Below are 25,151 nucleotides of genomic sequence, written 5' to 3'. Positions count from 1 at the left end.
GAAGATTGCTTCTGAAAAAAATGTGATTGATGCATTGTATGTATATATATATATATACCAAAGGACTACTTTTTTTGCACAATATGAGATTTTTTTACAGCTGGCAAGCCAGGACACTTAGTTAATTAGGAGCTCTTAGTAAATATCTCTCTTCCTCAGTAGTTCAGCTGGATTCCAGTTTTCCTATCAGCTTTGTGCAAAGCATAGTTCATCATAATTAGGACACCAGCTGGACTGTAGAAGTTAGGGTCATCTAAACTTCATAAACAGCACCAACAGGGAGTTCATGCTCTAGGTGTTACTGACATTACCATATCAATTTGAACCAAAGTAATGGATAAAAATAATTAATATTAGATATACAATCCTAGTGTCAAATTTTGCAAGGAATAATTATTCTCTAAACTTAGTCTGGTTCCTACTTAATCAAAGGAAGCTAGTCTCTTTTATATAAAAATACTTTGTCCTCTGAATTCCTTAAGTTTTACTAATTTTTTCATGAAACTTTCCTATTGCAAGCTGGGCTAAATTTATTTTTTTTTGCAAACACTAAAATCCCAATCTGTTATGAGCTGTTTGAAATCATGTTTGCTATTTTAACTGTCCACTCACTTGGACACAATGCTGGTTTCATCCTTTGTCTGCTGTATATCTTTTTCCCTTGTTCCTCCTTCTTGATTAAAAAAATGAAGGCAAACAGAGTCACAACATCTGTGTCTCACATGTTTACAAGTCCATTTCATTTGTTCTATGAGCTGTACAGGATTTATGTGTAGTATTTTGTTCACTAGGTGTAATTGTCAATAGGAAAGGTTTAATCCAATAGGGATTACCAAAAAAAAAAATTTACTTGAACTTCCTATAAAGAATTAATTTCTTTAAACAGGTATTTTTATCCCTACATTAACAGGGTACACAGTTTTCTTGGAGCCAGGCTTATGGTTCCAGGCATGCATCACACAGTGTTATTGCAAACTTGGCAACTAAATCGAGGGAAGAGATTAATGTGCAGGGTGGTGGCTGAACATGTAAGGTACAGGAATTGGGCTTTAATTTAGAGTTCCCTGTATGGCTTGGTAAAAAAGAATGCACACTGCTGTGGTGCTGGCATTTCTGACATTTAGAAAAACAGGGCTTGCTCTTCATCGTGAGTTGCTTTTATTTTTGAAGTTCATTAATTTCCCTGACAGAGGCAGGTGGCTCGGTTAAAGTAGGGTTATTTGGGAAAGCAGGGCTCTTCTGGGAGAGTGAAAACTGTATGGTTTATTTTACAGTGAAACCTTGTTTTGTCAAATTCCTTAGCTGCTTGAGATTTAAGCGTGGAAGCTTAGCTGAGCGTTTGGGTGAATGCTTTGTTGTTGCTAGCTCTCCTTCATATCTGGCCGTGGGGCATCTTGCAGACAGGCTTCACTTGATAGTCACTTTGTGTGGAAGACAGCGAGGGAAGGAGGAATGTGAATAGATATAAACTCCTCTGATTCTTTACAATCCACCCAAGGAAAGCTGCCCCAGAAGCAGGTCAGAAAATGCTGGTTTAATATGAAAGGAGAGGCATGAATTTCTTATCATAAAACTATTACCTGAATCCGAGGAAAGTGTATATTAAACCTAAACTCTTCATCCAATGTGGTTGTCTAGAGGGGGAGTGAAAAAAAACCAGACCCACTGGATCTTACTCTAATTGTCATTATATAGGTGAAATACAAAAGGTGAGCTCATTGTGGGGTACAGTGAATGTCTTGATGCTGAAGTTTTTCCTTTTTCTACAATGAATTTCAGAAGATGTTCAGCTGGGTAGAAAGAGAAGGGTACCTTCTCTGCCTTTTATCTTAGATGGAACTCATAGGTTGGCTAATAGGAAAGGAATATAATTTTTTAATAAAAGTATTTCTTTACAAATGAGTTTTATAATTTTTAATAAAGTTAGGATTCATGTGCACAGGCTCTAGTCAAGCTCCCTCACACAGATTCTTTTCTCTCTCAGATGTTTAGTTTCAGAACTTTTGCTTAGTAACATTTGTAATTTGGAGACAGGTAAGAATTAATTTGTTTAATTTTCTTGTTGCCAACCCAAAATTTGTACTTCAACAGCAAAAGGCTAATTCCCCAAGCCCAATTTTTCTTCTTAGTGATTTATCTCTGTTTACAGATAAAGCAGAACACTGTAATACAGGGCAGAGAAAGCAAGGACATTCTATACTCATTATATTTTTAGTAGGGTCAACAGATAAATGCCTGTCATAAAAGAAGAGCAATTTATTCTTAAAATGGGCTTTGATAGCTAGGCATTTATATTCTTCTTCATTGTTTCCTGGTAACCATTTCCAAACGTATCAGCATAATTAATGGAATCTCTCAAATACTTGAGAGGTGAGAAGTGATCCTCTTCATGCAGAAAAACCAGAAAACAGATTAAATAAAGTTCCCTAAAAAAATGATTGTAAAATTTGAATTTGGAACTCTCATCCTTTCCCCTTGTCTTGATAGATGTTTTTATCTTCAAACATTCATGAAATTCATAGATCAAATTGATTCTACTCCATCTGAACAACTCAAGATACACTTGATATTATAGACAAAGCACCTAGGTGCTTTAGTAAGTCAAGTCATAAAGTTTGTTGATGTTTTTGAAGGTACTGTGTGAGAACCCTGAGTTGCCTTTCTATGCAAAATTTAGACAATTGAGTGAAACTTTTCTCATGAAAATGAAAAAAAGTGCCAAATCAAAGTTGTGCTCTGTGTTGTGAATGGAAATTGTCAGGTTGAGATAGAACCCCTGAAGTACCCTATGCTTTTTGTTGCCCCTATAAATAATGTTTTCTTTTATTTTTTTCCCTACTCTCTTCCATGACATCTGAGTACTTGATTCCCTCCAGCTGCCCTATTTTTTCCAGTGTGTTCTGAATTCAATTTTATAGCACTGGACATTATATTATCTACTCTTTTAATGTCCTCTAAGTGAAATACTGACATTGAATAATAGCGAAGCTTAAATGCTCAATTTGAAATTGAACGTATTGAAAGTTAGAAAATAAAATCCAACAGACTTAATGTATTTTTATATTGAACAGCAGGCTTCTCTTTTGTATTTGCTGAAAAAGGTTATAAGCAGTGGCTTATAGTACATAAGAATGATAAAGTGCTGCTAAGCATCCGTTTGCACAACTCTGTTTGGTGAGGCAACAAGCCTCAAGACCAAAACATGCAAGGCAAAAAACCTTTCTACTGAGAATTTGACTCTTCAGACTATGAAGTGCAGTGCCTTTGTCCAGCAAAGCACTGAAGCCCATGCTTTTCTTTAAGCACATGAATTCATTTGATCTAGTGAGAAGACTCTGTTGAGACACTTGCCTGGCTTTTTGGAAGATGCTGGTTGCATTTCTTTATGTCATGCAGGATGAAGTCCTGACTTAAAGAACACGCTGTCCAGTTCTGATGGTATTGTTATTCTGCTGAAGAAAATGTTTTAATGTAGCAATGGGAATGGTTTCTGACATTTTCTTTGTTCTGAGGGTTTGCTCACAGCAAAAGGAACCCTTCTGTGGACACACAATAGCTTGATGATTAGAGTACTCAGCTGAAGAGGAAAGAACATAGGTTCAAATGCTTGATCCAAACCAGACAGAGCAGGGAATTGAACCTAACTCTCTAGTGTCAGAGATTAGGGTATTCCACTGGGATAACAGCAAGCCAGGTTTCAACTCCCTGCTCTGTCTGGTTTGGATCAGGGAGTTGAACCTCAGTCTCCTCCATCTCAGCTGCGTGCCCTCATCACCAAGCTATTTGGCCAAGATGGGATAGGGTGTTTTGCTCTTAAAAAAAAAAAAAAAAAGGCATTAAAAAGCTCATTTTGCACCAGAGTAAAATATAAACTACCCAATCCTGACTATTTCCACATGATGGAATTGTTGTTTCGTAGCCAGGCTGAGAGAGAGCTACTTCGTGGTCACATACTAAGAGAGCCAGAAGCAATAGGAAGATATAAAACCCTTCTGTCCCTGCAAATGCAGCTAAAGACAGAGAGATTCAGCCGTGTTATCCACATGGCTTTGGCAGAAGCAGAGAAAACAAAATCACCAGAAGCCAGTTCATGTGAATGCCAGAGCTATCTCAGGGAATCACAGTTTTGTTTGGAGGAGAATGGGGGAGGAAGATTAATATTCTGTCAGTGCTGTTGGAGGTGTCTGTGTCAGTGCACACGCTGGGAGTTTGCTTGGAGCTTCAAGCAGCTTTTTTCTCCACTGGTTTCCATGTCTCTCTTTTCTCCCTTCATTTTCTACCTGGTTCTTTCCAATTTCAATGCTTTTCTCCTCCTTTCACTGCCCTTACCATATATTCATGTCCTTTCCACAAAAATTGTTCTGGCTTAAGCTCTAGTTTTTGCAATGGCACACATAATTGAAACTTGTAAAATCCTCTGCAAATGTACTTATATCCGTTGATAGAAATTGAAGGGTTGTGACTGTTTACCTTTTTCTTGTAAGCCACACATACATTTTGAATTTCTTGATCGAGTCCTAAGCATTTTTAAAGGTTTAAGTAGTTGGTTGTGGGTTTTTTCTGCTCATTACATTCTCTTTTTTTGCCTCCTGGTTTTAACCAGCAGTAGAAGACCAAGTGATATTTGACAAGCTAGCATGTGAACCCTCTTACAGTCATCTGCATAGGGCTTGTTTACCTTAGTCATGTGAAGTTCATAGACTGAAAATCTGCATGTGTTGGAATTCACAATATTTGTTATCTGTATGTATGAAGCATGGACTTCTAGTTTGGAATAACAGTTTTTTACATTCATTCACTTGTAATGGAAAATGACCACTGCATACTAAATCAGTATTAGAGTATGTGTATTTATACCTGAGAATTATTCCCGATAGGGTTAGAATGGAAATGTGGGGTGTATGAATTACAGAGTCATTATTTCAGTTGCCTTCACCAACAGGCAAGCACTGTTGCAAAATGCATGGCTGAAAGTCAGGTTAGTATGCACACCCAAGAACAACTCAGTTTTCCTGGGTCTGAGCCTTTGGGATGCTGCTGCTGTACACTCAGATTGAATTTTCCCCTATCCCCTTCAATACTCGGGGCACAAAGTTATAAAGCAAAGTCTTGTTTCCATCTCTCTCCATTCATTCAGCAGCACAGAGTAGGACACCTGAGAACCTTGCTGGTGTGTTTCTGTTGCTGTGTTATCAACAAATGAGATTGCATGGCCTGCTCCAGAAACTGTACACACACCCTGCCGTAACTGTCTACCCTGGCTCAGTCTTGCAGCATGCCATGCCACGTCAGCCTGTGTATAAAATGGGGTCACATTTGTTTGTAGACCATGCCTGATGTCTGGAGGGGACGGTGGGATATTTCTCCCTCTCTCTCTGTTTCCTGTAGAGTCTGACTGTCAGTAAGCCTGACTGGTTTTCACATTTCAGTCACCTCTCTCCTCAGCTCTTTCAGATATTTCCTGTTAGTACCAATAGTCAGCTGATTCTGGGGATCCTGGTTGGCATTGCACTTCATGACAGCTGCTGAAGCTGACAGGGCGGGCTTCTGCACAAACACAAGGAAATCCAGTCCTTGGCATGGCTGCAGGATATCCTCAGTTGAGTACCTGACTGAATGCTGTACATGCACAGGGGAAGTAAGCCACACTGTACCCAAAGAAACTCACCTACAGTGTAGTAGTTTAGTGAGGAAAGTGTCTTCATAATCCTAATGGAGTGTTGTCATGGAATTGGATCTTCCTGCTGTAAAGTGACCCAAGGCACTTTGTAATCAAACCGCACAGTGTAAACTGTTTTACATGAAGTCAGCTGCATTGCATCCTTCCTGGCAGACACTTTAGAACCATAATTACATTAATCTTCGTCCTTAATTTGCTCCATTGTGCTTCTGTCATTGCAGGATCTCTGCTACCAAGTAGGATGTGTTCATTTCCTCAGTGCTTACTGTAAATTGCAAATTAAGGGTGGCATGATTAACTCTCAATTGCCTGCTTCTTTTGTGGGATTAAGTCCTCTTCATCATTACTTGAGCATTTAGTTTTTTATTGTTTAATGAGGTACACAATAGTACATTTGACTTGGAGGATCTGTTCCAAACAGAGGTTTATTTGCAAAGAAAGTGGGTTTGAGAACCTGCTGTAGCTACAGAGACTTCTGTCAACCCTGGAGAAGTGAACTGGGTAATGTTGAATTAGGAGTGGACCATCACCTTTAATTTAAATAAATAGTGTCTAATTATTAAAGCCTGGACCTAGTCAGTCTGTCACAATATGCCCACCTCCTTCAGCAGGACCTAGGGACATTTCATTCTTGTGTAATTTTATACCTTGTAAGAGTCCATACTTAGGATTTGTGAGTTGTATTTATGTTTTTTGTATGAGTCATCTTACAGCTTTTTGTCTAGCAAAGGATGAGCCAGTGAGATTTGAAATGACATTTGCAGAGGAAATCTATCATGATTAATGGAAAGTGTCCAGAAATGTAACACGACTGCAAATCCCAAATTAAAAATTACATAAAGAGAAGGGAGATTTTTGTGATGCCAGGTTTCCAAGGGCTGTTTCATTCCATAGTGTTCAAGTAATGCTTTAGTGGTACTTGCTGACTCTTGTTTCACTTCAGTTACTTCCAGGATTTCCATTTTATAAATCTGTTTTAATCACTCTTGTAAAAATCCAATCTGATTAAATCAATTCAGTATATAGTTGATGTTCCAAAAAATAACCATTCCTGCCTGCCATTAATTCTAGCTTCCCTCTGTATTGGATATCCAGTTTCTAAATCTGTCACTTGCCAGTTAGAGAAGGAAGGGAGAAAAAAGTAATCAGTAATCAGGTAAAACTGATTAAAATTTGTCTCTTAATGCAAGTTCAGTATTCACAGGTATAAGCAAAATAAAGTAAGGGTAAAGACTGATATTTTGCATGACTGCTTGCAATATTGCTAGATCTTCTTCCTTCTTTCTGCTCCTCCTTTCCCCATCCTTTTTTTCCATCTCATCCTCTACCATCCAACAACATACATTGGGCCCTGGTAGTACTGCTTAGTTTTGCTTTTGGTGGTTCTGCCACTGCTTTTATTTCCAGATTCAAGGACATCAAGTCACTGCTTCTGTGAAATACTCCATTAGTGTGCCGCAGGTTGGCATTGCTCTGTTTAATCTCTATTTGTTCTTTTTAAAAACAAAACAAAAAACAACCCCCAAAACAAGGAATGTACAGTGTTTCAAAGGTTTATTTGAAAAGATCCATCATGTACAAAAAGGTATCTTCATGGAGCACTAATCTTCCATCTCCATCCATCCCATGTTATGTACACACATGAGAATCACACACGGGTATGAAGGTACCACTCTGTGCACGGGGACTCCTGAAGAATTGCTCTAATAGGAATGTGTGCTGCTGGCCCAACAGCTCTGGATTTCCTTCTTCTGATTTAATTACCACTGGTTCTTAGGGTCTGAATAAAGACCTTTTCTGCAGCTTTAGATGATAGTGGGTGCTTTGAGGATTTTCAGCTTATGTTTCCAGGGGTAAAAGCCTCAGTAAGAGACAGCCAGAAACGTTAAAATCAACATCAGTTTGTAGAAAAGGCTGTTTTTCATGAAGGTATCCAAGGAGCAGGCTGCTTAGATTAATTAAGTAATGTAAAAAACATCCCCACTAGGTCAAGTCCCCATAGTTCAATTTTTCCATCAAGAGACCAGAATTATGCACCTTATTTCTGAGGTCACTTCCATAATTACAACAACATACATTCTTTGTAATAGCTTTTCCTTTGTAATGGATATTTAAACGGAGGTAATTAAATATGTTTTCTTTCATACCCTTCTCCTGAGAGGAAGCATAACAACATGATGAAAATACAAGTAAATGGGAAGTAATAAAGATCTACTAAAAATAACTGCATTTTTACTCTCTAAGCAGTATTGATTGCTAATTGTTAAGACTCTCAGAGTGATAATGAGAAGATTCGGATGCCTGTCATACTATATACAACTGAATTCCAAAATATTTCAGTTTAATAAACTATTCTTAAAAGTGTTACTGCAGTCAGAGGTACTGGCTGTTTATCTCAAGTCCAGGCAGTGATGAAATATGGTATATAAAGCAGAAGCATAACATTTTGAAAATCAGATCTAGCTGCTTTTCTCTTCTACACATTTTTAGGTACCTTTCTAGTTTTTAAACACTTCTCTCTGTGTCCTAATCAGTTGATGATGATTAGGGATGATTGAGTTCTGTCACTGTGCCAACACTTCAGTTAAATGCACTGTGTTTCTTCCACTGGAGCTTGACCCACATGGCTCCATTGCAGGTCGAGCTCAACCTGAGGGGATGAGCCTCTAAAGGCTACAAGTTGGCATTGGCACAGAGACTGTCAACCTAAATGCTGAGAATGTCAGATCCTTCTCAGCATACTGAGGTGTCTTTGCCCTCCAAAAGCGAAGCAGATATTGTAGGCATTGACTGCCAAATAGAAATATCAGTTTTCTTGTATCCAGTCAAGAAGCAAAGAGACACAACTCCTTATGATCTGAATTTTTAGACCTTTTTCCTATTTACAGTCAAACCAAGAAAGGTAAAGGTCTACAAGAGAATGTTTAAGAATTGCAAATAAGATCCAAAGACTTTCTTAAGTTGAGCACTGACTTTTGGCTGGACAGCCTCTGAAAGGATTACCGTGTTTCAACTGATTCATCTCTCTGTGTTGCCATAGTGACACCTCAGAGCTGTTAGCAGCAAGAAATCCATTTCTCAAAAGCCTGTAATGGAGGGAAAACCAGACTAAAAAGTGAAAATCAGAAGCTAGCCATTTCACATTGCCTGTCTTGTGCTCTGATGATCTGATATGATTTTCTTTTTCTTATTTAGTAATAATAGTACAGGAACTGAAATAAACATAATGGACTGTTTTTCCTATCAACAAATGTCCTAGTCTTTGTCACTCAGTTGCCTGCAAAAGCTGCTTATAGGATCTTATGTTTCTGCTATGAATATTATCCCTTCTTTCTTCCACATTTACCCAAAGAATAGGAGAGTAGTTAGAGCCTAAATCCATTTGTAAAACAGACACACGTAGAATTAATCACAACCTATTTAACTCTACCAGGGAATATGAGTTATCTGTCTGGGCTTCCTCAGTTAATAGGGAAGAAGTGAAACCTTTTAAGGGAGATTCTCTTCTATTCTAAGAAAAAAAATCCCTCAGGTAGCTGGGATCAATGCCTTCTGAATGGGTTCCTTTATACTGAACTTAAATAACTATTGTGGGTGAGACATCCCATTTCAGCAGGCTCAAGTTCAACAAATCCCCTTTAAAGAACTTTGTTATGATATGAATGTCTAAGGTTGAAGGGTAGGGCTCTGGGAGAGCATCCTTTGTTAACTCTTTAGTGTGTGTGTGTGTGTCTTGAAATTAGAACAGAAAGATAATTTTAAAATAGCAACAACAAATTAAATGCATGTTGAGAACTGAAATCTGCTTCTGCACTTGTCAAGAAATAATACTTCTTTCCTGTAAGACATGGAGATCTGGGGCTACAAAGCAATGGATCAGTAGCCCCCCACAGCTAACATCCATTGTATTCTATTTACTTATTTTTTAAATTTGGGTGAGGACATATGAAAGAAAATTTGTCTCTGAGCTTAACTTAATTCTTTTAAATTGTACAAATATATATGGGAAAAAATAAAATTATTTAAAAATTGTAATATCTGAGGGATGTTAAAAGGTAGAGGTAATGTCCTCAAGCCTTCAAGGATATAAAATAAGAAGTAGATAGTTTTTGTCTGTGAGAAGTTACCAGAAGCAGTGAGGGAAAGACTGAAATGAGGCATAGAGTCATGGAATCAGAGCATTCTTAAGACTGGAAAAGACCTCTTAGATGATCAAGTCCATCTGTTCAATAAAATTATAAAGGCAGTGACTTTGTCAGTGAGACATGATTTGAGACCATGATTTTTAGTAATCAGTAGAGTAACAAATTTCACTTCCCAGGCTCATATTTTTGAAGGATTTTTTTTTTTTTTTGGAAAGGGAGTCAGGAAGAGCTCAGGAAGTCCTCCAAAAAATGAGGAGGCCCCTCAGTATGTCTAGACAAACACAAGCTCGTGGTTCACATGGATCAACAGAAATAAACTCATGGCTACACATGTATAGAATAAATGTCCAAGAAAAAAAGGTTTTGTTGTATTGTCTATTGTGCCAGGATAACCAGTAGCACTGAAGGATTTTGTTAAATTCTTTTCTTCTGCATAACACTGCTTTTCAGTGAAATCAAAGGTACAAATGAAGCATAAATAGTTCTGGTCATTCTGCTTTTTGGCAGATCACAAACTTACTTGGGATCTTTAGAGGAATTTCAGTCATCATTGTATCTGAGTGCACCACTAAGCTTTATGTTCATATTAGCAAACAGGGAATAAAAAAGAAAGTTTAGATTTGCTAATCTACAGTTGTCATGCCTTTAATAACTTGAGTGACTGACTCAAGACAGTTTCCTCTCTTGCGGGAAGATTAATGTGCAATCCCTTTTAAGGTGGTAAATCTTATCTGTTGTATTCCCATTTTTACAAAAATGAACAAAATGCTCTTCTAGCCATGACTTTAGATATGCTGTGAAAGATAATCTTCCAAGACTGACAGTAGTAGATTATTATCAGCCAAGCAGAGAGTTCCAAGGCACTAGGGTGCATATTTTAGAATGTTTATGGAAAACCTCCCCACAGATTTAACTTCAAAAATACATTCTCAGTGCTAAAAGTAGTTATATGTATAGAGAGATGTGTATATATGAGAAATATAATGCATAATGATGATTCTCCAATTTCCTTTATATTATAGCTGAAATGAGGTGTTTGTGTATTCCTGTCATTTGTTGTACGTATCTGTTGGTCTAAGGTTTACCCTGGGTAACCCTATCCCTAAAGCAAACACTTCAGTCTACATTCTGAACCTGTATGCTAACTCCATGTGGTTTCAGCTTCCACCCTTTAACAACAAATTACTCTGTATGTAAGCTGTCAAATCCACATAGGACAGGCAGCTGCAGAAGAAGGAACTGAAGCCCATAAACCATAGCAAGAAGCATAAGGCTCCCATAAGAGACTAGTCTTTCGTTTTCTGTATTTAGCCCAATAAGAGTGAATTATTCATTACAATCAAGCTAAAGCTCCTCCAGTCTTGCCATCCACAAATCTGCTGAAAATTAAAGCTCGGCGTGAAGCCTCCAGAGAATTATTCTGAGTTAGTAACACCTGCAAAGAACAGAGATTTCTCTGTGGGGTAAATTGCTGTGTGATTGCCCACATGTCAGCAAAACTTATAGTTGGGAGAACCTGAATATTTTCTCTGTATTTGACTGATGAGGATTTTGTGGGGTGTCATTTTACGTTAAGTAGTAGAGTTGCAATTTAGAATGTTTCACAGCAACTTACTGTGTTTGTTTTAACAGCAATTTCTGTATTCTATGAGATTTCTATTGCTGTCAGCTGTTATTGCAACTTTATGAAATACACATTTAGAAACCTTTCTTAGTCTTAGGGAAAATTGTCAGAGACAGGCTTTAAACTGTGGAATTTTCTTCCTGCGATTTCTTGTGAATTTAGAAGTTGATACTTTCCCCTGCTTAGCTGTATCTCATAAATGGCAAGCAAAGTGAGGATTTGGTCTCTATATCTGGAGCATATGTAGACTCAGCAGCTCCCTAGACAGCAGTGGAAACTACCTAAAGCAGATTTTTGTTTCTTCCAGATGTTTCAGAAATACACTCATAAATGGTGGATCTCCTAAATCAAGTTGGACATTGACATTATTGACTCTCCAAAAAAAAGACAGGGAAAGAAAAAAGTCAAATTCCTTTGCTCCATGTTGCACTGTGTTCTTACAAGCTGAGGTCTTATTTTCTTTATTTTCCATAAGTTCTATATCAATTCACAAATTAAGTTTGGAGCAGAATTTAGGCTGATGTTGGTAATAACAGCTCCAACACAAGGTGAATAAAGCTCATAACATTCAAGACAGGCTTTCATGGAGAGCCTCAGACAGACTCTTACACTCGTCCTTTGAAGGGAACCAGCTCTGGCCCACAGTGCTGTCCTTGCTAGCAAGGGGTGGCACTGAGCTCAGTGGGTTCCTCAAGGACTTGTTGCTGATTCCCACAGGTTGGCATGCTGGCACAAGTGGATGCGCCTGCTGCACGGGGACTGCCTGCCCTCTGCCTGCTCATCTCTGGACAGATGTGCTTTTGTGGCTCGAAAAGTTATGTGACCTCATTTAAATGACAATTCACAGTTTGCTTTCATGGCTGGCACGCCTGAACCTAATTTGGCAGCACACTCTTTGCATTAGGGATTATGCACTGAATGGAACCTGTTGGTACAGTTTTCTATCCTTCCCTTATTAATATCTTGCCTCCCTTCTTGCTTTCATTCCTTTCAGGGAAAATTGAAGTGCTTGCTTCACTGAACTCAAACTTATAGCTGCTGGATTGTTTGGTTTTGGTTTTTGGTGGTTTTTGTTCTTTTTCCATTTCTTTTTCCTCTTTTTTCCAGTTGTGACAGAAAAAACCCCACAACTGATTAAATACTAATGAGAAAGGGACATATGTAACAGAGTGACAACTGCTTTCATATGTGTACTTTTAGTGCAGTAAATCTTGCCTCAGTGAATTCCTTTTATATACCTTTTACAGTTACTGAAATAAAACATCCTTGGTGCCAAAGGCAAGGAATTCATAACTTCATGAATGTGTTAGACAATAATATCTAGTGGGTACTTCTGCTGTACATAATAGCTGAGCTATTCTGACTGCAACACAGCTAAGGGCTAATATAACACAGGTTTACTTCCTTGGATCAACATGGGATGTATTCAAAAATAATTTGCTGGGCAAGATGAAGCTTTTCAGGCTCATGTAGTCCTACTGCCTGCTCCAGGGGTTGCTGAGAAATGTAGTAAAACACCAAATCCCTACTGACTGACTAATCTTACTTTTCCACAACACTTCAAAGTATTTCCCTTTTTCACTTTAAAACAGAACTACAGAAAGTGGCTTCCAGCACAGAATTGTCTGTGAAAGTCCTGCCGTGGGCTCTAGCTTCAAGCTTGTAATCTCCATGTCACTGATCAGGGATCATCCTGTACTTTAACTCAGCTATTGGGAGGGTTAGAGGAAGACCTGGTGTTTGGCTCAGGGCTCTAGGGAAGAGGAGAGGAAGCAGGTGTATTGTATAAACAAACCTCCATGTGTCAACATCCATGTGCTTGTCAGAGGAATTTATCTGCTCCAGCTGTGCTGCTTGAAGAGGGGATCTTTCAGTATATATTTATCTGACATATTATGTGTCTGAAACATGTTGTCAGTTTGTTTCAGAGAAGAACTTTGTAGGATGGGGAATGTGATTATGAGGATGATCAAGCATCGCCATAGGCTCTCACAGTATGAACCAAAGTACCAACTAGCAGCGGCTTATTGGGCTAGGTGCCATGTAGTGCTAGTTAACCCCTGTCCAAGTGGAAAGGGAAGGACACAAGGAGTTGAAAGAGAAAAACCAATGTACTGAAAATATGTGTGTCAAGAAAGCCAGTGGAAAAGGAGTGAAAGTGGAAATCTGAAATAGGTATTGTGTTGTCAACTTCCTGTCCATTTTTCTGTCTTGTGTCATGTACGAACTTTTATGGCTTCAAAGCTGTTATTTTCAAACTTTGACACCCATGTTAAAGACATCTGAAAGAAGGAAAAATAGTGGCCCAAAATTAAATAAAGGGACTCAAGGTATGCAAAACAAATTCACACTTGCTTCAGTTCAAAGGGTTTGTTTTTTATTCCTGCTCTGTTACAGATATGAACCTGAATTTAAATGCTTGTCTTTGAATTATATTATGAACATTTATGGAAATTTGTGTACAGGGAGTAATATCTATCTTAAAGTCTAAACTACTGTTGGAATCTAAGTGTTGAAAAAACAGGTAACAAGAAAAGAAAAAAAAATAAATCTGATTTTCTAGGTTGTCCTGGGGCCAAGAAGAATGAGTTCCTAACGAGTGTTTTGGATGCATTGTCCACAGATATGGTGCACGCGGTCTCTGATCCATCATTGTCTTCCAGCCGGTGGGTTTCAGATCTTTTTGTGCATCTTTAAAAGGATCCCCACAGTGGTGAACAGATTGTTGAGGGCTTTGAGAAGTCTGCATAAAGGGTGAATTTCCAAGAACCTGTCTAGGAGAGTTTACTTCAAAGTTTCCACTGTGGACTGGTCACTAAACAGAGATATACTTGAATGATGAATTCTCAGCAGCACAGCTTAGGGTTTATCTGTAGCTGCTGGTGCAACTGTGTCAGTCTTTGTTCTCCTCACAAGGCTTTATTTCTTGATTATGTTCTATCTTCCTGATTCATATTCTTCCTAGTTGCCTGTAAAACAAACCAATGCTATCAACAGTCACAGGTAGTGTTAAAAATGTGTGAGTGCTGTCAAACTTAGGGCATCTGCAGGTCAGGTACTTATCTGAGGAGATAGCATTTATTTTTATAGCTTATCATGTAATTCAATACATTTAGGTGTTGTAGCTCTAAGAGAATCCATCATGGGTTGTAATTGGAGCTTTGGTATTTGGCAGTGCTGATTGTTGATCAACTTCAGTTGGTTACTTTACACATTTAATGCATCTGATGACTGTGAAGCAGTCTTTTTTTCTCTTTTATTTCTCTCTCCACTTTTCTCTGATTTAGGAAATTTAAGGAGAAGGCACTGCTTACTGAGCATGGTGCTGACCTCAACAAGGTTTCAGAGTGTACGCTAAAAGTAAATTCTAACCCTTAGTGTAAAATTCAGGATATTGTTGGCCAAAGTGAAAAAAAGAGAGATTCTCTATAATTTAGTGTCCAAAACTAGGGAGTTTTACGTAACAGTGGTGATGGTCATCTGATGGTGATATAACTATTCTGAAATAAAGGTATGAAATATCAGAATTAAGACTAAATTATCTTTTTTTTTTCTTGTTCCAGTGTTTCTGAACCTGATCCAAATCATACTCTGGAAGAGAGAGTCGTCCATTGGTATTTCAAACAGCTGGATAAAAATTCCAGTGGTGATATCGGCAAGAAGGAAATCAAGCCATTTAAGAGATTCCTAAGAAAGAAATCAAAGCCCAAAAAATGTGTGAAGAAGTTTGTGGAATACTGTGATGTGAACAACGATAAGTCCTTGTCAGTTCAAGAATTAATGGGCTGCTTGGGAGTGACAAAAGAAGAAGGTAAAGCAGAAACAAAGAAACGCCATAGTAAGAATCTTTTCTCTCTGTCTTTTTCACTAAATTCTTCAAAGCTTATGAAGCCTGATATTTATTTGTGCCAGAGTTTTTCAAAATAAAAGAATACACCTGTCTTCAGCTAATGCAGCTGTTGCTTAGGACAGATGGCAAGAAAGTTGCTTCTGGATCACTTTGCTCCAACAGAATCAAAACCTTCCTGTTGATTCTAACCATTAAATGTATTATGGTAGGAAACCTAAGAAGATATAATAACAATCATCAAAAAGCCAGTTTAGCGTTATTATAGAACTGTGTTCTGAGTGAGTGGAAGTATCACACCTGTGCTTTTTGGATTCCTGGAAGCAAACACATGGTTGAGCTTTCTAATAACTTCTCATTTCTCAAATGTGGTTTAGAGATGCGGAGAGGAATGTGGTCATCTGCCAAACAGGTGGAGTAACAGCTAATGCACAGCTACCTCACCTTGCTGCCAAACTAGTAGGAAGGGGAGCAACTAACTACAGAGTATAATAGTACCTGCAGATTTCAATCACACAATTCCTGAAAATGGGAAAAAAATTTAAAAAAAAAAGTTCTAAACAGTAGCAGTAGATTCCCATTCTTTAAGAAGTTGTGGAAGAATGAATATAGGTAAATTGTTTTGTCTGGTACCTTAAAATGAAGGGAGGACAGTGGAACAAAGGTCTCATTGGCTGTATTCAAGTCTAGAAGAGGAATACTGCAGAAAGACAGGAGGAGTCTACATTTTACTAATGAAGGAAATTGTCTATGGCTCACAGTAACAGATCTCTCAAAACAAATATTGATCAGATCCAGAATTTTTTTTTTGGAGGAGATTTTTTTGTGGACCTCATACTGATACCTTCCAATTTTCACTTAGATGATGAAGATTAAAAAAATGAATATGAAGGTGGATGAATTTTGGTATCTTTATATTTATCTTTATCTATCTGACTTTTGGTCAGATAGATTTTTTATCTATGAATGTGGAAAGTGAAACAATTCTGACCTGCTGCAGCATTCTTTCTTAGGATTTGTGGATGAAATTTGGGTTCACAATCACTACACAGGCAGTAAAGGAAAACCATAGCAAGACTGAAAACAAACTCCAGTTTTTTTGTCATCATATTCCAGTAGAAAACCCCGAAAATATTGAGATAAACTGTCTGTTTTGGAAATGAAAATTGTAAGAGTCATGAAATCATGTGAAGATCACCCACAGATTTGGCTGAAGTAAAAATTGTGACCACCACAACAGAAGTTCTGTAACAGATCTTCTGCAAAAAAATTCTTTCAATAAGGAGAACATTCAGCTTTGGAAGGAAAAAAATCTCAGAAGTTTGGCATTGGAAAACTAATGATATCCAGTTGGAAAAAAGTTCTTAACCAAATCATTGGGTTGCTTTACTAGAAGTACATAGTTTTAAGGACAAGACAATAAAAATTACTTTTGTTGGAATGCCATTTATTCTATTTTGTTTCTCTTACTTGATAATTAAAATTTCCTTTCTGATACTTCTTTCACTTGCACAAATGAAAACAATTACCACTTCACTGAAGTTAGAGTTACATCTCTAGGAAAATATGAGACTCTTGTCACCTGAGGTGTCAGAGCTGAGCTAAGAAAGTGGCTCTGTATCATTTTGTATGAGTCCCAAGTTTCTTGTGTGAGAATAATTTGAAGCAACATAAAAGCCAAAGAGTTGTGAAGCATGTTTTCCAAAGGGGGTACTAGCTGCTGTAGCATTTTTCAAGGTCCATTTTTTCCCCCTTAGTTCCAGTACAGCTTGTCTGACTCACAGACTAACACGGAAAACCAAGACAGCAAGTTCCTCCCTAGTCTCACAAGTTAGCTTCGGAAGATTAATGGGCTAGCAAATTCATTTAGCTTTTTGAGGGTTTATTTTCCCCTATTTTGGGCACTGTCTTTGACTTTGATACTAAGAAATTTTAAAAAACAGTGATAATCCTGTCCTTTTACAGATGCAACGTAAACAATGTTTTTGGTTTGTAGAACTGTTTCTGTGATATCTTTATCTTTTATCTATTTTGTATCTTTTATCTTTTGCTCTGTAAAACTGTTTCTGATATCTTTAATCAAAGTGAATACTTTCCATAAAAGTCTTCTTGTCCATGCTTCTTTACTGCCAGGGATAATAGACTATATTTACTACTAAAGATTTAGTAAGTTTGAAATGCTCAACCTTGGCTATATGCAATCTCATAAGCAAATTTGACATATTAACTGGCAAGAGATGTTGTTGCTCAACTTTCATATAACTCCTTGAAATAAACAATACCTGTATTGGGGAAAGAAAAAAGTAGCTGTGTCAATGAAAGGTCTGAAATATTTTATCTCATTTATTGAAAGCTGAGCACTTACCCTGCTCTAAAAAATAGCTTTTCAGAGTGAGGGCTTCAGTTCTTGAGGATAACTTACAAACCATATTTATAATGTTTTCTTTCCTTCCTTTAGCGGTCCCTAGAACCAACACTGAGAGCACTTCATCCAGCAGGCAGGTGAGTACTGGGGAAAGCAAGATCTCCATTTCTGCCTCTCCTGGTTGAATTTCTTGGGGTTTTAGCAGTCATCGTTGCAGCTTCAAACTGCTTTAATCTGCTATTCTGCAGCATTGCCTGAAAAATGCAGTGCAACATCCCAATTAATGAATTTTAAGTTAAGTTCTATGTATGGAAAGCTAAATCAGTCAATTACAGGTGCAAAGTAAATGTGCATAATTTGCAAAGTGGATTAGGCTTGCATGTGGATGTTCCTAGGAAAGTGTAAGTTGACATATAGGACATTTATGATAATTTGATGAGTGTAATTGAGCCCTCTTGAGTCTTCTGCATTCCTGAGTGACAACATTCCCATGCACTTTTAAATGTGCACTGCTTCATCTTCATTTAACTTTTACTTTAGCTAAATTCTGTCAATTTTCCTTTGTGTCACACTATAAACACAAACTGACGTTGATTGAAATGAACAAAGCCATGCATTTTGCATGCCCTGTGAAAATCTATACATTTCAGAAACCCCACTGCATTATTATATGGTGGCTTAAAACAGCTTTTAAAATCTTAGTGCAATGAAAAGAACTGTCACTTTCAGATGCCTTTGCTGGCTGAGCAAAATATGCTGAAGAACTAGGATTTGCATCAGGCTAATCTGTGTTTAAACTAAAATTGCAGAATGATTGGAAAAAATAAAATGTCAAGTGCCCTGACAACATAATCCATAATTTTTTTTTGATCGGTTTTCTGCAAAGACTTGATTTTGTTTTTCAAAATAGCGCCAGTGTATGTCATCCATGGAGGTTTGGCTACTCAAGCTGTTCAGAGCTGCAAAAGGCACAAAAGCAGAGTTTTTTAGCCCTTTAAAGAAAGGTGCACTTTGAGAAGGAGGGACTTCAGTGAAAGGCCAGGAAAATAGGTAAAAAAGGAAAATAGGAAAAAAGTGGGCTTTAATTTGTATGTGTCTATTTTAATAACCATTTATCCTAAAGAAATTTTTTCTGGGCAAAATTGTTATACCTTCCTAGTACTTTTGCATGGTCTTGAAGTACTTTTGCATGGTGAGTCCAGTAGTTTGAGTAGTCTAGCAAGTCATCTTCACACTATTCTTATACCTCATTGTATTAGTTAGAGACTTAAATTATTAATGCCTACAAAAGCATCAGTAAACTATGAAATGGTTTAAAATTTATTCAAGTAACTATGTTATAAGAACAGCTCAGGTAATGCTGCACCTTTGAAATTAGGAATTTGGTTAAAAATACCCCAAAACCCAAGATGTGGTAAATATCATCCTGTCTGTCATAAAGCTAGATTAATTTGATAGAAACTGAACCCCAGGTGAACCTACCCACAAACCAAGAGAAATCTTCCTCTTGTTGCTCATTGATTTGTTCCCTTTTTTAAATCTCTGCTTTGTTTGATGTTAGGTTTACACTTCCTAAGGCAAGCTCAACATTGGTTGTGGTTTTTACCAGAGACCTCCTACATAGCTTTGATGGAATATAAAATATTCTCACAGCTACAATAATGTGATAAGTTCATTCGTCTAAACAAGTGTTTGTGGTCTTAATTTTTCAGGTTTTTCCCACAAATCACTTACACCTTAAACAAGACAGCCTGAAAACAATTATCCTTTCAGAACTCCCAGAGCATTCAGAGGGGTTATTTTAATTATATAATGGCAATTACTGGCACACGTGCATTGCACTTGAAGCATGACAAGCCTTCTCCCCTTTCTTGTAATCTGATACTGACTTGTGGAATTAGAAATAAAAGTGTCCTTAGAACCTCTATGTTTTTCAATTTTGTTGAATAATTTTGCTGACTCAGCATCAATTATTTTAAGAGCTGTTGCTGACAAATGATAGCCTTGCATTAAGGCTGGCTAAGAAAACCATCTGTTGGCAGTTTCATACTTGAACAATACATGGCTGCAAATGCACAAGGTGGTTTTCATCACAGAAGTTCTCACTTGGAAGGAAGCTACTGAAAAGCATAGAAGCTGCTCAAAGGAAACCACCCATCTGAGGAGGCCTGATCAGATTTGCAACAGTCAGGAGACACACACTCAAAACAGCTTGCTCTCTACTAATTTATTATTTAGCAGCAGTTTAGTTAAATACATGCTCATGTGTGCTTCAGCACATGTTTTTTCATGTTTGTTGAGAAAACAGCTTAATGAAAGAAAGCAGAGGAACATACACTAATATGCTTACTGCGGCACAGCTGTGGCTGCTCTCAAAAGGTCAAACAGGGGATGGCTCTGACTGGACTCAGGTAGTGGCCAGGAACATTTCCCTTGCTCAGCTCCTCCCTGTCCAGCAAACACACACGTGCATGCCCACACACTGTCCGCGCTGCTTTTTGCAGCCCAGCAAAACGCTTGCAAGGAAACCACAGATTGTTTGTGAGACTTCAGCCAGCAGCCCGTTCCTTACACATCACAAGCCATAGGAGGTATATTGAGCCAGGGACTTGCCCAGGCAGTTGCTAAAACTGTGTTTGACAGCTGTGGATTTGAAGGGCCATAGGTAAGTCGTCAAAATATTGCTCATACCCTTGCTCGTAGATCCCATGGAGGACTACAGGGCAGGAATCTCTTTTATTCCCTGTGTATATTTCTGCAGAACTCTCTTCTGAGAGTGGAACATGGGTACTGCTGAAAAATAGAGGTAGAATTTTATGCTGGACTAATTGAAAACATCATTAATAATGCAGATTTTCCCAACTTCCTTTCAGCAAGTTTCGAAGAAGCAAGGATGAACACCTTACTAATCCAAGGCAGATCTCTTTGACATGTGGGAGATTTCCTCACCAAAAGGCAATAAAAACAACTGTAGTATTTGCACTTTGTACTTAAAAATGTAAATTCACTTTGTAGAAATGAAATATTTAAACAGACTTTTTTTAATCTGTGAAAAGTAATGGCTAGTTTTGAAAAATTATCACATACAATGTATGTGTATTCTTTTGTTGTCTGAAATATGTAAAACATGTTGGAGATGTAAAAGTTTGCATTTAAACCATTTTTTTAAAACTAACTTTTTGGCAAACAGTAGCACAGAAACCTGATTCTTTGTATTTTTGGTTTCAATAGTATGCCTTATTTTTCTTAATACTGTCATTTAAGTAGAGTTATGCTGAAAAATCTACTGTATTCTCAACTTTGTCCAAGCAGTGTTGAATGTTTCAGGTTTGCAGGACTGAGAGAATTGTGTAAATTGCTGTCTACTTGGTTTTGCAGTTTTTTACTGAACAGATATTTCATTGGTGGCAATATTTTATTTCATTTTGTTTTTATTGTAATTACTAGGCTTTCCAAAGATCATACAATGAGAATACAACCACTAATGGATTCAAAAAACAGTTATTCTACTTGGGATGCTTATAGAACAATGTATCCTTTTATCAATTTTTGAAGTGCCTTTATTAATAAGTTTTGGTAGGATTTTTCTCCTGTTTGCTTTCTCTTGCAAACACAAAAGGAGTAAGGTAGAGTGTAGTGTCACTCCAGTCTGGTTCAGCCTGGGCCTTAAAAGCGTGTTCCCATGGTCAGTGCAAAGCAGGAGCAAAGTTTGTATGGGTCAGAATTGTAAATCTTTCTATTGTGACAGGGAAGGATAAGCCTTTTTCCTCTACACCTGGTTACCCTTATCAACCCTTTGGCTCTGCCTGGGGGCCCACTAGAGGAGGGGCTGTTCACATTGCCCCTGCCTGAAGCTTTTGTTTTGCTGACTAAAGAAACTTCTCGAAAGTTTTCATACTTTCTCCATCATTTTTCCTCCCAATGTTTTTTTTCATATATTTGTCTGAGGGGAATAAGAACTTCTGGATGTGAATCTAAAGCAGGGGACCCAAATGAAAAAAGGTCTGCTCTTGAACAACTGTGAGTTACAAGCAGCTGGGTTGATCGATGCAGTGGTAGGACTACTGGCATCCAGGAGCTGACATGAGAAGGCAGGAATGTAGCAGGAAGCAGTGATTTCATTATGTTTTTTTTTTTATTAATGTGGAGGATCTGACATGTGACCAGCTATTTGTAATAGCACCCTGCTTGAGTTTGTACCTGGAAAAGCTTTTTGTGAATCAAAAGGTGTCGTTTCAATTCCAATGTATTCTGTAGTAATGGAAACACTGTACGCCATGGAATTGTGTCCCAGAAATTGTATACTCTAAGCTCTGGCAACAGGAGAAACCAAGGCAACTGTGTGTTATCTTGTATTTTTGTTTTAAAAAGTATTTGTTATTCTTTTATAATGTTAAACTTTGAAATTAATCTTCTTTATAGATTAAAGATTAGTATGTTATCAAACTATGCTGGTGACTTTTCTTTTGCAACACAGAGAGACTTGTTTGGAAGTAGATACACACAGTGATGACTTCACCGCTGCTTTTGAGCTTACAAGAAACCTCATGACTGGCATTGTGTCTGTCTACTTCCCTTGCCTTTACTGAATTCTCTTTTAGGATCATTCATGTCTTAGTCATACCATTGCTTCCTCGAATTCTCCATACAGCTTCAACCTGATCTCAGCAAAGTGCAATGTGGCATAGATGGAGGTGACAGCTTTTCCTCTCCATGTGAGTGTGAGTGGCAGGGCAGCTTTCAGCCTGGCTGGAAACAATGAGGAGGGAGACACAAACCCTCAACATTCACAATGCCTGGTCAGGAGGCCACAGTATGGGTAATAGCAGCATTTTGTAGGAAGCATTTAATTCCATCACTTTGGCCTTTAGAGGCAATATAAATGTAGGCTGCCAAATACTTTGCCATGTCCATGGTTTGAAAATGCACTCAGTTTAAACTGAGAGGTCGTGTGGGGAGGCAGATTTGGACTAGCAACATGATTATATAACGAGTAGCCTTAAACAGTGGTGGAAGTGCAGGCAAGTGCTAAAGGCATTTTTAAGTAGCCAAAGACTTCTACGACATAGAGTCATTTAATAACTCTACAACAACTGAAACATGAGGTATTTCCTTTTTGTATACATTTCTGTGTCATCACTTTCATGATTTATGTCAATTAACAGCCATCACACCACTTGAAAATAAGTAGTACAGACTTATACTGCCAGGTAGAGTCCAGATCCCTAATGGAATCATACTTGCAAGCTTGCTAAATTCACCTTGGCTTCCTGCATCTCCCATATGTCCACAGGAATATTTAAACTGAGATAAATGTTCTATTTGTAACTAGAAACAGTCTTGATACCAAAAAGGAACCCATGTGGATAGGCCCTTAGGCTCACACTACAGTGTTTATTTACACAGTAATTAATTAGTTCTAGTTTTTATCCTACTCCATGTGCAAAAATTTAATTTCAAATTTAATCCTGTTACTGAAAACAAAACCTATATTCTGCTTCTCATTGACCAATATTTGTTCTATTTCCAGCTATTGTTGAACATATTTGTTTAGAGCTTTTATAAGGTTGTAAATAGAAGACTATAAAATTTGAAAAATGTGTATGTATTCAGTGACTAGTCCAGCCTGTTGCAATGTCCATTAGTCAACAGGCCACATAGTAAGAAATGCTCCATATTTTGTCAACACTTTGGAAAATGTACTAATTTTCTTCCTTTCCCTACATTTAGGCCAATTTCATAGTTTAATTTTTACCAAAACCACTTAATTGTCAGTCTTCTCCCAGTCTAACAAAATACCTATCTTTCAGGTGCTCATTTTGGGAATTGGGACCTTGATAAGTGCTGCAAATGACATTTTTTCTTGATAATGTCATTTCAGATACTGAAAGACTGAAACAGAGAAACTTTAACAATAATCACTGCATGCAAATAAAGGAATACACTGTAGTTTTTATTTAGACCATGCATTTGCTCTTCATAAGTGCCATAAGCAAATGGAGAAAGCAGCCATTCTTAGAAAGCTGGAAGGAAAATAAAAATACAGATTGATTCATTAAAAATATTTAAGTGCTTCCAAGATTTGATAGATGTAATTAATATTTTCTTTTTATAGTAGTAATAGAAGATGGATTAATGGAGGTTAAGAAATCTTTGCTGTCAAAGATAATATAGTTGTCCCTTATAAATATTTTCACTGGTGTATTATATAGCTAAGTTATAGAAATTAATGTTTCTAAATAAGAGTCTTTAGTGCTGAAAGTGAGAGGTTTATTGCTTTTATTTCCTTTAGGATGGCAAATTGATGTAATTTTGGAGTAATTTCTTTGACATGAAATAGGAACCAACTAAGTTTATTGACGTCTGAAACGTTAGAATGATTGTAGTAAATTATTGATACAAACTGTACTCTTTTGTCCAATTTAATTGTTTCAGTTCAAGTTTTATAAGTGAAAACATGTCCTTTGTTTAAAAATCATCAATAATACATGTTATTTTTTCTTTAAACAAAAGCTCATGTGGAAAGCATTGAGAACAACACATTTCCCTAGAACTACCAATGAGGGGGATAACAGGAAGAGAGGTCTATTTTAATCTAAATTAATGATAAAAATACATGCGGTATTTTGCCTCTACTACATCCACCTTCCCTTTTTCATCTTAAGGTTTAAGGCAAATCTGGGAGAAAACCTCCAAAAGGGGGCCCCTCCAGAAAGCAAATCCACACGGCCCCTCCCCTCAACCGGTTCGGGAAGGATTCCTTGGAGACAAGTGGAAAGAACCTGTTTATTTAACAGGAACAGCATCCTGCAGCACACATAATGAACAATCCCGGATGGCACCACTCTTTCACTGCTCTGAAAAAGATGACAAATTCAGAAAGTCTCTCCTGGAGGTGGTCGCTCTGTTATAAGTCCCTCCAGTGCTGGGGCAGCTGCTGCAGCCACAAGGTGCAAACTCTCGGTGTTTCCCAGGTCCTGGTCCAGAGCAGGTTAAAGTAGGTCCAAAAAAGGGAAAGGAAAACCAGTCCATTAGTTAGCTAAACAGTCCATTAGTGAGCTTCTGCTCATTAGCTAAACTAACTAGTGAGCAGAAGCAAAAAGCAAGAGCAAAGCAGGAGCAAAGGAGAAGCAAGAGCAAGAGCAAAGCAAAAAGCGAAGCAAAAAGCAAAAGCAGCACTATGTACTGTCCCATCTGTATGTCCCACCAGCTGTGGGGAAACAGGCTGATAAGAAACCAAAACTTCCACTCTTCCAAGCCAGTCTTGAAGGCACAGAACATAATATCCAACATAAACAGAACACACAAATGGGGATACAAGCATCATAACGTCTTAACATCATCCTAGGACAGTCACACACTTTGCTCTCTGACTCATGTCACTGGTGGTGCACAAAGCTTTTTTGTGAGGTAAGATAATGGATTGAGATTCCATTCTGTGCATATGAACAATCTTTTACATAAAACAGAGTCATCTGAGTCGTCCTTTC

General features: G+C 37.7%; 1 protein-coding gene across 1 annotated transcript in view; it reads left to right on the top strand.

The window, feature by feature from the left end:
- The window catches only part of SMOC2 (SPARC related modular calcium binding 2), a gene marked incomplete at both ends in the record, with an annotated part of 136,958 nt that extends 116,400 nt beyond the window's left edge, over positions 1–20,558 (top strand). Inside the window, 4 exons of the mRNA XM_084202185.1 lie at positions 14,013–14,115; positions 15,013–15,287; positions 17,755–17,798; positions 20,535–20,558. Of these exons, the coding sequence (XP_084058311.1) occupies positions 14,013–14,115; positions 15,013–15,287; positions 17,755–17,798; positions 20,535–20,558 (446 nt within the window). The remainder of the gene's footprint in view (positions 1–14,012; positions 14,116–15,012; positions 15,288–17,754; positions 17,799–20,534) is intronic.
- Between the last annotated feature and the right edge of the window lie 4,593 nt (positions 20,559–25,151).

This window comes from Fringilla coelebs (genome assembly GCF_963513975.1).
Source record: "Fringilla coelebs genome assembly, chromosome: 3".
Taxonomy (NCBI): Eukaryota; Metazoa; Chordata; class Aves; order Passeriformes; family Fringillidae; genus Fringilla; species Fringilla coelebs.
The sequence above is the reverse complement of the archived record's forward strand: the minus strand, read 5'-3'. Positions and strand labels throughout refer to the sequence as shown.